This window comes from Colletotrichum fioriniae (assembly GCF_027942845.1).
Source record: "Colletotrichum fioriniae strain IMI 355084 chromosome Unknown scaffold_10, whole genome shotgun sequence".
Taxonomy (NCBI): Eukaryota; Fungi; Ascomycota; class Sordariomycetes; order Glomerellales; family Glomerellaceae; genus Colletotrichum; species Colletotrichum fioriniae.
In genome coordinates, this window is record NW_027076846.1 from 532,696 (window position 1) to 546,959 (window position 14,264).

The 14,264-nt window shown below is 50.2% G+C and overlaps 6 protein-coding genes across 6 annotated transcripts; 3 read left to right on the forward strand and 3 right to left on the reverse strand.

Annotated features, from left to right (window-relative positions):
• Positions 1-12: 12 nt before the first annotated feature.
• On the forward strand, positions 13-1,080 carry N0V96_008195 (uncharacterized protein; the record flags this gene model as incomplete). Its single annotated transcript, XM_053193750.1, has 1 exon — positions 13-1,080. The coding sequence occupies one exon, from the start codon at positions 13-15 to the stop codon at positions 1,078-1,080; it is 1,068 nt and encodes a 355-aa protein (XP_053048695.1).
• Positions 1,081-5,893: 4,813 nt separating this feature from the next.
• N0V96_008196 (uncharacterized protein) lies at positions 5,894-7,122 on the reverse strand (the record flags this gene model as incomplete). Its single annotated transcript, XM_053193749.2, has 2 exons — positions 5,894-6,263; positions 7,061-7,122. The coding sequence occupies 2 exons, from the start codon at positions 7,120-7,122 to the stop codon at positions 5,894-5,896; spliced, it is 432 nt and encodes a 143-aa protein (XP_053048694.2).
• A 2,328-nt stretch (positions 7,123-9,450) lies between these two features.
• Positions 9,451-9,975, reverse strand: N0V96_008197 (uncharacterized protein; the record flags this gene model as incomplete). Its single annotated transcript, XM_053192836.2, has 1 exon — positions 9,451-9,975. The coding sequence occupies one exon, from the start codon at positions 9,973-9,975 to the stop codon at positions 9,451-9,453; it is 525 nt and encodes a 174-aa protein (XP_053049776.1).
• Positions 9,976-10,164: 189 nt separating this feature from the next.
• Positions 10,165-11,797, reverse strand: N0V96_008198 (uncharacterized protein; the record flags this gene model as incomplete). The annotated part of the gene is made up of 4 exons (XM_065758251.1): positions 10,165-10,388; positions 10,496-11,241; positions 11,304-11,691; positions 11,740-11,797. 4 exons carry the CDS (start codon positions 11,795-11,797, stop codon positions 10,165-10,167), a joined length of 1,416 nt encoding a protein of 471 aa, XP_065613006.1.
• Positions 11,798-12,398: 601 nt separating this feature from the next.
• Positions 12,399-12,894, forward strand: N0V96_008199 (uncharacterized protein; the record flags this gene model as incomplete). Its single annotated transcript, XM_053192834.1, has 2 exons — positions 12,399-12,445; positions 12,687-12,894. 2 exons carry the CDS (start codon positions 12,399-12,401, stop codon positions 12,892-12,894), a joined length of 255 nt encoding a protein of 84 aa, XP_053049774.1.
• Positions 12,895-12,967: 73 nt separating this feature from the next.
• On the forward strand, positions 12,968-13,835 carry N0V96_008200 (uncharacterized protein; the record flags this gene model as incomplete). The annotated part of the gene is made up of 3 exons (XM_065758252.1): positions 12,968-12,976; positions 13,187-13,684; positions 13,746-13,835. The coding sequence occupies 3 exons, from the start codon at positions 12,968-12,970 to the stop codon at positions 13,833-13,835; spliced, it is 597 nt and encodes a 198-aa protein (XP_065613007.1).
• Between the last annotated feature and the right edge of the window lie 429 nt (positions 13,836-14,264).

The following is a 14,264-nucleotide window of genomic DNA, read 5'->3' on the forward strand; positions in this document are numbered from 1 at the left end:
CCAACCATCAAAATGCTCGGCAAGATCGCCCTCGAAGAAGCCTACGAAATGACGGGCATGGAAGCCAAGTCAGAGTACGAAGCCTCCCTCTACATCAACCCCTCCGACCGCGCCCGCTACATGCGCCAAATCAGCGACCTCAACTCGGAACGTGTCAAGCTCGCCGACGCCCACGGCATCGGCTACACCATCGTCTCCCTCACCGTCCCCGGCATCCAAGGCATCGCCGACCAAGCCGCCGCCGAACGCCGCGCCACCGAAGTCAACAACTGGGCCCACGACCAAATCAAACACAACCCCTCCAAGCTCGGCGCCTTCGCCTGCCTCTCGATGCACGACCCCGTCCAGGCAGGCCGCGAACTCCGCCGCTGCGTGACCGACCTCGGCTTCCACGGCGCCCTGCTCTGCGACTTCCAGCACGCCGGCCCCAACGGCGAGACGTACAAGTTCTACGACCAGCCCGAGTACGACGCCTTCTGGGAGGTCGTCTGCGCGCTCGACGTGCCCGTGTACATCCACCCGGCCGCCCCCGCCGACGTCGTCCTCGAGAAGCTCTACGCGCAGCGAAAGTACCTCATCGGCCCGCCCCTGTCCTTTGCCAACGGCGTGAACCTCCACCTCATGGGCCTCATCTCCAACGGCGTCTTTGACCGCTTCCCGAAGCTGCAGGTCGTCGTCGGCCACCTGGGCGAGCACCTCCCCATCGACCTGTGGCGCATCAACCACTGGTTCGAGGACGTGAAGAAGCCGATCGCCGCGGCGGAGGGCAACGCGGACCGCATGTGCAAGAGGACCGTATACGACTACTTTAGGGAGAACATCTACGTCACCACGTCGGGCAACTTTTCCACGCGCGCGTTGAAGTATGTGGTGGACGAGATTGGGGCCGATCGCGTGCTGTTTTCGGTGGATTACCCGTACGAGACGATTGAGATGTGCTCTGCTTGGTGGGACGGCCAGGCCGAGGAGGTGAAGGAGGCGGTGGGCGGCGTTGAGAATTATCGCAAGATTGGGCGTGATAATGCGAAGAAGCTGCTCAAGCTTGGCGAGTTCCACGACTCTGAGGCTCCTGTGTCTTGAGAGGGGATTCTGTTTGTATCATATTAGTAGCTTGAATAGCTCACACTGAATATTTGGTTTAGTCCACTCTGAGAACTCAGCTTTCCCATCGTCTTCCATGTCTGCCCTACCAAGATGACCACTGAGGCGAGGAATCTCAATCGCTCCCCAGCGGTTTCTAGTCGAACATGTCCATCAATTTGGAACTATGATCTCAGTGGGCTCCCAGCCCAATCCTCTGGCTCTATATTCTTTCAGCCAAAAGAGAACCGTCATCTTATGTAGTAATATCGTACACTATAAGATACAGGAGCTGGATGACGAGGGTGGCTTATTGGAATAGATTGATGCCCTTGTCATTTATGATCGCTGCGTTCATTGAAAAATTTCCCAGTTGGTCAGATCTATCCCCTGAATATTGAACCAGCTTTCATTGAGTAAATCAGAGCCTGTGAAATCCCCAAAGTCCTGCGCCAGGGTCGTCTGGTTCAAACCAGGCACAGAGCCGAACGGGAGCAAGACGTCCTGCTCGCTTCCTTGCTCAAGTTGCGCATCGTTTGTTTCTGCTATGCAAGAGCGCCAAAGGAATGGTTAGCTTCTCTCCTGTTCAGTCTACCAATTCCCATTCACCCATAGGAAAAGTGAACCCCCTTTATTCTTGCTCTCCAAGTGTATTTTCCTCTTACCATTGGTGGCTGGGGCCCGGCTGGGTGCGTCTCGCTGCGAAGCGGCAGCCATGACAGATGCGCGAAACTTTTCTAAGACTTCGATGCCTCGACTGGCGGACGCGACGTGCTGCTTATGAAAACCAAAGATGCGCAAAGCTCGGTCCCACGAGGATTTTGTCGGCTCTGTTTCGAAGCTGACGTGGAGATCGGGGCACAGGGTCGCGACTACCAGAGTGGAAGCTGCGGCAAAGGTAACTGTGATGAGAGAGTGAATGAAGATTTAGCTTTAATCGCCAAACCTGAACTGAAGACTGGAAGGGCAAGAAACAAGAGGCAAGCAGGCAGAAAGGGATGAAAAGAAAAACTTTGCGTACAGAGTAGAACATGCCAGGCCGAGTTCTGCCTGACGCTGCCCAGCTTTTCGTAAAGCTCCTGGAGTACGCTGTGAGCCGTCGAAACGCAGAGCGAGTTCGCTGAGTGCCCTAGGCTGTCTCGGAGTGTATGTGTGGCGTCCGTTGCGAACGGTTTCTCGGGTCGGCTGCCGTGCTTGGCCTCGGCCAAGAGGAGCGGACGTAGGAGGAGAAGCCGAATCCATAAGACTCTAGTTGACACGACCATAAGTCAGACTTTCTCCAAGGAAGGGAAAAAGGAAGAGGCTTGAGGAAAAGCCGTCTTACCTAGACTTGAGGATGTTTGCCTGCATCTGCAGACACCCCCGTAGCTCTTCGTCTAGCCGTGTCAATTCCGCGCCTTCTCTGAGGTAGAGCGGAATTGAGTAGCCCAATTCGTCGAGCTTTGACGAGAGCTGTAGGACATGGCTGAGTGAATCGGCTGTCTTGTCCGAGATAGATTCGCCTTCGGTGTAGAATTTGGCTAGTATCTCGTTCAGCACATCAAACAGCGCAACGGAGTGTACAAAGAAGGCCAGGTACGAGGGGCGATCCGACGGCTGTAGGCCTTCGCAACTCTCAGACAAATACTCATCGTCGATAGGTTCCGGTGGAGGGACGGAGTACTGCCGAGACACAAGGACAGGTCTCCCAAAGGTGGTTGCCGTGAGTCTTGGAAGCGTTGACGTTAGCTGGGTGGCAATCATCTGGATCCGAGCAAGCGAAGGCAGCGACACGGGTGCCACGGGAGCTGGTGGAAAATCTTCTGCCTACCTGTCTAAAGTTAAGCAGCAGTGCCAGACACGTCGCCTCATCTCCCTCTTGAGCTGGCTGTTTGAGGACATTGATCCATCACCGCGGGAGTGCAATCCGAGACCCTGCGCAACTCGCAGTGCGACTCCGACTGTGTTCCAACATCGGTCCGCGTACTGCGTGTAGTGTAGGTAAACGCCCCTCAGCAGCAATAGCTGAACGATTTGTAGAGAGGAGTGATCGAGCGTATCGACTGACACGAGCTTGCAAGATTGCTTATAGAACCTATTGGCTAGGCGGACTTGCTCCGTTACTGAGACCTGATCTGTCCGCTGACACCCCAGAGCCAGCACGATGCTCAAGGTGGCATGGAAAACGATGTCCTTGTAGTCTCGATTAGGAGGTCGGCCTTGAGATGGCTGCCACACCGCTTCGTACGATGCGGTAAACGAAGGCCGGTGAAGTATGGGAAACACCGGGTGGACAAAATCCCAAAAGCAGCAGAAGAGATTATCGGCGAGCCACCTCTCGGGAAGCATTACGGGGTCCGGTAGGATATCAGGACTCTTGGGCTGCGTTGTTATCGCGAATCCGAGTACTGTAGGGGTGGCTTCCACTGCATCCTGTCCGGCCAGCTCCTCTGGACTCTTCGTGTTTGAGCTTCTGGGGCCCGCGGCTTCTGTCACCAGTCGTAGAAATGAGCTGTTGGATGAAGGACCGTACATGGCATCGCCATCGGCTTCGTTGCGAGACAATGGTGAAGCAGATTGAACGGCGTTTGTCGCTGAGAGCTGAGCGGGCGGCTGGGGAGTGATGGTGCCAATAGGAGTGGTTGATCCGTTGGTAGTCAGGGGAAAGACATTATGAGCTCCTCCCGAAATGTCTGTTTCTGGACGGGGATCGGGATGCGGCAGTCCGTCACGAGCTTGAGCTGCGGGAAGCTCTTCCAAACGCTTCAGCCTCTTTGACAGTTGGGATATTGATCTGCTAAAATTGATCAGCAGATTTCATATGCCACCAAGGTGATGTCCATTTTGGGCTAGAGATGAAGGACCAGAAAACCCACGGCACGTACGGTGTCGATGACGCATGCAAGACGGATTCTTGATATGTGCACCGTGGCTGCCAACCTCTGGATGTACAAGAAGAACACACCGGGCGCGCTCCATCGCATCCAGACTTACGAGCGCGGCATGGGTTGCAGGCAAGCTGCGTTTTGCGCCGTTTCCGCGGCGGCAACTGCACCGACGTCGTGGGCATTGTAAGGTTGCGGTTGATTCGATGGCACGATGCTTAATGCGCGTCAAACGGAGGTGAGTTTAGAAAGACTAGTGCCTAAAGTGGGTAGGGTAGCGCTGAGACGTCGGGAACGTAACTACCTTACCGGGAGTGGCGGAGGGTATTTAGTGGTTGTGTAAGGTAGGTAACGATGGTCGTAGGGCTCTCATGGACCATCGCTGAGGTAATAGGGGTAACTCAGAGAGCGACCGCCGTAGGTACCTAGGTATGCAGTAACCGTCGTCCAGCGCCATGAGCGTCGCAGGGTGGAGCCCCATACAATCGGGGCCGTGCACGCGGATCCGGATCGGGGTGCTCCAGGTCACGGGACTGCCATGCATTTATGCGACGCTAATAATCCATGCATTTACTACGAATTGCGCCGCGCCACTAACCACCAGCCACCACTGCTACTGACGCCACTACTGCTACCGAAGCTACCACCCACTGCCACTTGGACGGCGCGGGATTCGTCTCAGTCCCACCGTCCACTTGTGGGGACCATTTGCAGTGCTCCCACGGTGCCGTATAGTGGCTAGGTGCCAGTAATGGGCGTGGTGCCAAAACCAGACAACGGTCACGATACGGTGCCATGCACAGGCGAGGTGCCAAGGGGAGGCACGGTGCCACGCAGAGGGGTGGTGCCAGCGGTGCCACGGTCCCACATGCAGTTCTCAGGTTCCACCGGGTCGGGTCCACATTGCTCTGCAATTGCATATTTCTTTGATGCATATTCATTCCTGTGCAGTCCTATTGAATACATTGGTACAACTGCCCGGCTCTGCCGCCCACCTAACCGGCAATTCCGAAAACCACCAAGTCAATTAAAATCCACTACCAAAGTCCGAATGCCGCAAAGTCAATTCCACTCAAGTCAATTCCGTAGTACAAATCCGAATTCCTTTTCCGTAATGAGCAAGATACTGCATCAATCATTGTTAGTGAGTTCAATTGAATGAGAAAGATGGGCAGGCTTACCGGCCATCCATGGTAATGCAGCGCTATCTTTGGCGCTATCCTCGCCGCCAGACTAGGTAGAGGCAACAGACGCGCTATTCGATGGTCAATGAGGCTGATCATGGTAGATGAGATGCTTGGGTGACTTACACCTAGGGACCACGGGCAGGTAGTCGCTTTGTCAATTCCATGTGGAGATGTGGAGATGTGGTGATGTGGTGATGTGGGATGGGACATGGAAGAAGGTGAAACACCGACGACGTGTAAAGCAGCGCGGTCTTTGGTGCTGTCCTTGCCGCCAGAGTAAGTAGACGCGCTGTTCATGAGGTGGTTAATGAGGACCAATCATATCGTTGGGTGAGATGATTAACTTACATGGACCACAGGTAGTCGCTTCGTCAACTTCCATCTATAAGTGAGGTATGATGAGGATTTCCGACAGCAATAGAAATTCACCCGCGTGTAATGCAGTGCGGTCTTTGGTGCTATCCTTGCCACTCTTGGAAAAGATTTGGATGCATTTGAACCCCTTGCTCAAACCTCCAGATATGGATCTAGCAATACTCGCTATCTATTTTCTTCTCGCAGCTCATACGGCCTTGGATAAGCTTCATGCAGTGCTTGTACTTCGCCCTTTCAGCCAGCCCGACCTCAAGAGGACTAGAGCAACAAGGTAAGGAGGTTAGGTATGGGCTCCACTACATGAAGCCCATCCGGGCCAGTGGAGCGGCCCATAGGACGGCCCGGCCCATAGAACGGCGGATATGTGGCGGCCCACGTCCACGGGTATTAAATGAGCTTGACGTCCCAGGTGACCCAGAGCTGTCGGGTCTCCTGGCCCTCGACCACGCAGTCATCGATGATGTACTGACCCTTAGAGAGAGGATCGATAGCGAGTAAACCAATGATGATTTGCTCTCTATCATCGTCGACATAAGGCAGACCAAGGTGCGGGTGGTCATCCTCAGAGATAGTCGCCTTGGTAAGTACAAGGAATGCGCGGCCGGTTTGGTCATGCTTGTGGAGGAAGACGCCATCGATGCGGCCAAGCTGAGACTCGTCTTCGGTGTCACTGGTCTCCATATTGCCGTCGTCTGGAGACGAGGCCCTGTTGAACTCAACGTAATCGCCAACCTTGTAGGTACGACGATGGAACTCCCTGCGATGCACGTCATGAGTTAGCAGCTGAGTTCTGGTCTCGCGTGAAGCACACGTGCATGTCCAGGTCTATGGATAGGGATCTCTCCCGCCGCTGACATCTCACCTCACCCTCCCGTCCACTGGGACCTATAGGTAAGGTGAGGTAAGTGCCATTGTCAGAAGTACCATGAATGTCGTAATGTATTCTCTAGGTCGCTCGATTTTGTCTAATTCCCGCAAGACAAGGTAGTTCCCTATCAGTTTCGCGTCGTCTCCAGAATGACCAGCCTGATGGTTGAAATGGTGTAGGGATAGACCATGATTGGTCTCCTTGGAGATCGGATCTTCAGACGTCGTCGTCTGAATGCACCGAAGTCTCGATTTCGAGTAAGACAAACGACTACATAGCTCGTGGCCCTGAGTTCAGGTTCGCAGCTGTAGGTTCAGGTCAACAGAAAGTGAGACTGCGAAGAAACGAACCTTCTGTCGACCTAAATCCACAGCTGCGAGCTTGAGCTTAGAGCTGCGAGTTTAAAGTTGTCTGGGAAATCGAAAACTAGCGCATGAGAGATCAAAGTCATCTGAGTAACTCATACTCTTTGGATGTACTCCCAAAGTTATCTGAGTATCCGAAATATTTTGAATGCAAGCTCCAAGTCATCGGAGCATCTGAGACTCTTTGGATGCAAGCTTAAAGTCATCTAAGGATACGAAACTGCTGGCTGTAAGCTAGAACTCAAGTATATAAGTTCAAACTCAAGGAAAACTCGAAAAAATAGTGATAGGACAGCGAGGGAAAAGAATTCAACGACGTACCTGTCGGAGAAGGAAACCTTCTTATACCATCTGATCATCGGTCCACGAGATAGTCCGTACATGTTGGGGATCTGTTATATGGCGGCAGTATGCCTCGCGCAAATAGGAGATGAAGCTATTGCGGAAGTCGTTGGATGGTGACACTGGGAGAGGATGACCGTCATTGACGCGACGACGGCTCTGTCTGATTGCCTTTGACGTAATGGCAACACGAACAGATGCGTCGAAGTGCTGTTGGACGTCTGATGCTTCAGCTTCGTTAGCAGCGGGCGCCACGAACTCCTCGTGCTCAAAGTCGTCCTCGTCCAAACCTACAGCCGCAAACTGTTCATCTAGGCCCCGCTGATCGGAACGGGCCGTGATGCTCTCGAACAAAAAGGGACAAGCGCGGTAGATTCTTCTTAGTTGATTGGCCAGATCCGCATGCTTCTTGTCGTAGGCGCCCAGGACCAGGAGCCGAGCTGTCAATCTGTGATTGACGTTGGAGAGACTCTGGGTAGTTCACATTTAGTATAGATCTACGTCCTTTAATAGGATATATTACTACTCAAGCTAGGTCTATATCTTTTAATAAGCTAACTAATCCCCCCTTTTAACCCTTTTAAAATTATAATTAATAAATTAAGTTTATTACTTCTTACTCCTATATTAATAATATTAATATATTAAAATACTTAAAATACTTTACTTATTTTATACTTAATTACCCTATTTTATTTTTGAATTAAAATATTTTTTAAAAAAATATTTTAAATATTAATAATTTATTTTTTAATAAAATATATTTAATTTATAAAATAAGGCTTCGAAGCTTATAAATAAAATAATTATTTTAATTTATTATAAAATCTACTTATTAATTATAAAAAGTCGATCTAATTAATTAAAATTAAGGTTTTTTAATAAAAGTTATTATTATTTTAATTAATTATAAATAAAATAATAAGGTTAGTACTTTAATATAAACTATACTTATAAATAAAATTTTTAGTATTTAAATATTATTTATAATAAGTAATTAGTTATAGAAATTAGGGATTAATAATATTATTATTTTTAAATACGAGTTTAAATATTATTATTTTTAATTTTAATAATTAGAAGATTATTATTTATTAAAGTTAATAAAAAAGCTAGAGTTTATAGTTTTTTAAGTTATTATTATAAATAAGTAGAAGAGAGTAATTTATGGGGTTTAAAGACTATAGGGTTGCTTAAATACCTTTTAAGGGCGGGGCACTACTTACTTTTGACCTTGGAGAGAAGGACCCGCTCAACCTCACGGAGATTCGTCTGGTATACAAATTTTTTTTTTTTGAATAGCCTGGGAAAACATGAGTGAGCTTGAGCCCGTAGAAATACATAGATGCGACCGTAATTGATGGATAAGGTGAGGTGATAATTGATGTGAAGTGGGTGACGAATGTGGACGTGGGGAAATTTTCGCAGACGTGAGGCGCCTACTTGTGTGGCATTGTGGCTTTCGCGGCTCACGTGCGCTCGACAGCCGACATTCTCCCGAAGACCGCCACGCCGCTAACACCACCCAACTCAACGAATGCACGAAATCGTGATGACCTCAAGTTAGTCTCGAAAATCAAGCATGATTTGACTTACCGATGCTCATTCTGTCCAATTAGAGTGTCCAAGTTGGATGCACGACCATACTCTTCGACGAACATGGCGTGGTGGACTCTAATGTGGACAATGGGCCTGATTGCATAGCCGAGCCAATTGAGATGCTCGTCTGGGTCGACTTTCTACGTCGCCTTGCCTCTACCTTTCTTCGGTGGAAGCTGGGGCTCCTTCGGCTCCGGTGTGGACCCTTTCTCTCGTCGTAGATCCTTGCGCATGATCTCACGGAATGCCGGGTCATCATTCTGATGTTGTAGGATCCTTGTCTCGAGAGTCTGCTCGAAACCTGACTTATTAGATGCAACTGAATTTGTAGACTGTGTACGAGTCTGACTTTCCGATCTAGTCTGACTTCTTGACCGGCTCTGAGCTCTGGTGGCGACTAGACGGGATGATGCCCAGACATAGAGTTGTTGAAACATCGAGCGCGCTGTAGTCGAGTTGTCGTATGTATCGTCTGGAGAGATGAAGTCGTCAGGCATATGACGAGGAGGCATCAAGGTGCTGTTGCTTCGAGCCACGGTAGCTGCAGTAGCCACGATGTACTCAGTTATAGTGCGACCTTGAAGTTCTTTATGAAGGATAGCTGTATTCCAGAACTTGGTCTGGATGTGCTCCTCCTTGAGCCAGTAGTTGAGCAGCCTAGGCACAATAACAGACCATAGTGCATGCTCCGACAAGCTATAGCTCCCGAGATAATTGACTGGCGATGGAATGCGGTTCCAGCCTGTGGGCTACTTCCACGATCGTATCAGTCAACCATAGTCTTTCACAGCGGCCTTAGTCATAATGCCGCCCATGAGCAAATCATGAAAGAGATTTGTAAAACTATTGTCCTCTGAGTAGGCAGCATCTGGGACTCGGTTCATGACCGGATTGAGAGTAGGAGAGATATCTTCGAGCGTTGATGGCTTCGTTATACCCCACTGGGACATATAGGCTTGTTTTTCGGTGGTAGACAATGTCTCGGCGTGGTGACGCATCTCTCGGTCCTGGTAGTGGTAGCGGCCATTGCGGATATCATTAAAGTCAATCATGCCCGTCGGTTTGATGTCCTTGATGGCAGTGACTGATGTTTTCTTACCGACGTAGCAAAATCGACAAAACTTGGCTGCGGTGGGGCCCAAGACTCCCGAGTTGGTGTTTTGCTGCGGCATGTCTCTAAGATGAGTGAGAGTGAAGACGGATAAGTAGATCTCCTTATTATCAATGATAACGCTGGTGCACTTGTCTAAGGGCATGATGACATTGAGTGCGGTGCCGACGACCTCCTCAAACATTGACCCATGGGGGCTCATAAAGATAAGAAAGGTGTTGGCTCTGCGGTTTCAATCATTGGAGTTGAGGGCAGCAGGAGTCATATAGAAACCAACTAAGGCGTATTGAGAGTTTCGGAACAACCTAAAGCTATCAATGAATGTCATGACAGGGTAAGACATGACCTTCTTACTGCCGTCCTTTGTAGTGTCTCACTTCTCTGTGAAGATCTTTCGGCTATAGTACTCGAGCTCAAGCTCAGCTCGGATGGGATTTGTATGGCACAGGGGGTCAACTTCGAGATTATCAAGAATGATGCGGCGAACAAGGAAGTCGTTATGCTGATCCTTCATCTTGGGCCGCTTCGGTGTATACTTCTGATGAGGTGCCTTAAGTTTACCGCACTGGGTCTCTGGAGGCATGTAGCTCGGGTCATCTATTGCTTTACCGTGAAAGAGATCGCGCGTGATAGGGCAAAAGTCGATAGTAAACTTTTGAGGGATGTAGTGAATGTTATCTCGATCTGGAGGACAATGCTACTACGCGGGGTTGCCTTGTTGCGGAGGCTGCGGGATTTAAAGTCCTTGCCGACTCCATAGACTCTTCCGACATGGTAAAATGAGTAGTCGGATGCGTTGGAATTTGCGCATCGACAATCAGCCTGGCAACAGACGAAGTAGACGAAGTTAGAGGGGAAGATGGGGTCCCCTAGAGTGAGGTCCTCGTTGATGGAGTGTGCATAGATGCCGGAAGTCGTCCGGATCGACCCAGACCAAGTATGAGAGTGATAGAGTTCCGAAGGCGAGTCAACGAAGTAGGCCATGTCGAAGTGCATCTTCTTAGCGAGATCTGATACGAGGATCGACGTGAACAAGCTGACCGGATTAAAGAAGAACAGCTTGGCAGTCAAGACTTCATTCTGCTTCGCCTTCTCCTTCTGCGTCTCATTCATGGTCGGAAGCTTCTCTATCTTCAAAAGCACGTCCATAACGCGCATATCGATGAGTGGAAGTTGGCGTGTGACCGAAGCCTTGGTAGTGGCGAGTGCCTTTGGGAGATTCTTAAGGGGCACGCGGCTATCTCCTGGTGACTTAGGAAGCCGTAGAATCTCTCGGATGATTGTCCAGTTGGCATTACTCATGCCACGAATGTGGGTCATTAGACCGAGAGCTATGTCAAAGGCACTCAGGGGCTGGTTAACCCTGTGATGCTTCAAGAAGATGGATGTATCTTGGGACGCAAAGTCGGATGCCCTTCTCGATCCAGGCATCGGAGGCGGAGTATAAAGCCTGATGATGGTGTCGCAGGAGAGTCAGATATCGATGTAGCGCTGCCTGATGTTAGCGCCGACTGGGGTTCTTGAGATTGCTCGGCGTCATGGGCAAGGTCGACAGGTTGATGTGTGTCGAAGATACCAATGGCATCATCTTGTGAGTCGTCGTCCACATTATCGAAGTAACGCTCAGCATACTCTGCCGCGGCCTTGGATTCCTTCTCATCGACTATCTCTTCGACCGCATCGATCTCTCCAATGTCAGGCTCATCCTCCTCCTCGTCTTCATTGTCTGCATCTGCACCCGTGTCTTCTTCGCCCCCTTCTTCCTCGGCGGTAATCGAAGCGTCGTCGGCATCCATCATTTGAACATCCTCTGTCTCTAAACCGCTCTGTAAGGCGCCTGAATCGCCATAGTCGTCGTAATAATCGAGAGATTGAGACTGAGACTGGACGTCTTGGGAGCCTGAGGATGTGTCGCGAGATAAGTGGAGGGCAGGTATGTGCGATGTACCCTTCGATTTGAAGGACTTCGCGGCCCCCGGGGCAAAGTTAGGCTTTTTTGGTCCCATAGTGAGACATCAAATTGCCTGTTTTGCCTTGCGGTGGTGTTGTGTTGCTGCGATAAGGATGCTTAGTCTGTGATGGGAAGTCAGTCTATATTTACCTACCGCGGACTAGATGCGATAAACTTGAGATTGGCTTTGACGATTTCTTTGATGTGGCCGTCTGAGAAAGAATTTTCCTTTGAGTTATATGCCATGTCTCTCTGTGTGTGTTTGTTGAGGGGTGCTTGCGTAAGGTGGGTGGAAGGTGGAAGTTGAAAGGTGGGAGGTTGAAATGGTGAAAGGAAGGCTCAACCTCCACCTTCGAGAATAAACAACGGAATATTACGACTTCAGATTTTTCTGAGACCCTCATTATTCTAGATCACGTGTGGTCAGGCAGTCTTGATTTCTATTTTTCAAATTCTTCCCTATCCTTATATACATAAAAACACTCCCCTTCCTACCTACCCACCGCGAAGAAACTCTTCCTTCTTAACCATCGCGAGTTTTCTCTCTACCTCTACCTCTTCAAGTGTCTTCTGCTGCTGCTAAAGTACAATCACCTTCTATGCCTTCTACACTATCACACAGCATCAAGAGCACTCGACTCAATCATCACATCGCCATGTCTAGCCGCCGTACCCGCGACCCTCCCGTCGATGAAGACGAGGAGTAGGAGATACCTGCCCCCAACCCTGCTCGACGTCGTACTCCGGTTAGTTCTACAACATTAAGTCACAATTAACAAGGTAGCTAATTTCTGCTTTCATATATTTAGAGAAAGACTCCCGTTACTACTCCTACTCCCAAGGGAGCCTCCTCTGGCGCACGAGTTCTCCCCCCGCAGTAACACCGATGACAGCCTCGCTGGACATGCGGACTCGCTCGGCGTGAATGATGAGACCTAGCCTAGTCTTGCTGGCAATGCTCATCTCCTCACTCCCAGTGTGACCTTGGAGTCCAGCAATCCTAGCCTGTTCTACGAGCCTACTCGTGCCAACTTGATCCGCCTCCGCGAGAATCCCGCTGTCGCCATTGCTTGGGATAGACATACCGGCCGCATGAAGATTGCTGGCTCTCAAGATGATGTCGAGAACGCCGTCTTCGATGGTCCCTATTAAGGCTCCTGGCAAGGAGTTGCCCGCCGATGCTACTACCGAGGAGACCTAGGCTGTGAATGCCTACTACTGCGAGATGCTGTTTGTCTGGTGCACCGATGTGTTCGTCGGCTACTATGCCAAGATGGCCTCTCCTGATACTCCGATAGACTCCTTACGTCACATGAGCATCCGGAACTATCTCACCGATCGGTTCAAGACTGCCAAGTCTCATATGTTCTGGCGCCATGCTTACGGATGTTTTCTTTGCTTTCTTGACATCGTTAATACATCTTACTGACATTGATGTACATAGCCCTGGGTCGTTGAGGTTGCGACCTCTCATCCTGAGATCGTGGGCTGGGTCGTTGATTACAGCGATGAGAACAAGGCGAAGCTCACCGAGTTATTGCTCTCTCGCCTCGATGCTACCACCTTTAAGGCAATCTTCTTCCATGTTAAGGATATGGTTGACTTCAACCGTACCAAGGCTTCCCACCCTCCTGGATACTTCTTCATTGAGACTATCTACTTGAGCTTGGTGCCCATGCTCATCAAGCCTTGGTCTCTTGAGGATGAGCTCAACCCTGCTAACGAAGATGGTATTCGTCCTGCTAAGCTTGGAGTTAAGGCTTGGAAGCAAGACCACAACCAGCGCAATAACATCAAGTCCAGCTTCGTCGGTTGGGGCTATATGGAGGAGTTCAAGTACGTGACTATCAAGTCATTCGCGCTCATCTCCCCTAAGATGTCCAAGGCCACCGGCAAGGCCGCGTCTGTCGATGTGTCCGGTGCCCGCTCTACTCTGGTCATGGTATGTTTGAACACTTGATGCAACTCAGCCCACCATACATTGCTAACTAACATTCATCCAGAACCTCCCCATGCCCCCTCCTCCTAGTGCCGACGATAACCCCTTCGGTTACGATGGTATGACTGACGATGGCTCTCCGTCGACTACATAAAACCGCCGCATCTTTGAGATGCGCAACATCCGCCACGCTCTCGATGATAACAGCCAGACCGAGGGCAGCGTCTCTCCCTTCGAGCAGGCTCGTTGCCGTCATCGTGGCCACATGTAGTAGCCGCCGTCACACCGATTTCTTTCTTCATGTTGACATACCCGCCTCGCTGCCTCCTATGTGGAGGGCCAGGCACAACATTGCATTCTTCGCTTACCTCTATCAAGAGAGGTCACGGCAATAGCCTCTCTGGGCACATATTGTTTCCTTTCTTTCATTCAGTTATTGATGGTCAGGATGTATGCATTAACTATTAGGAGCCGAACCTCCTAATGCATATATCTGACTTGCCGCGCTAGGTTTTGTTCGGTTTTACTAGCACTTACTACATTCTAATTAATACAGAAGAGGTTTCCTTTGCATTCGTGAAGG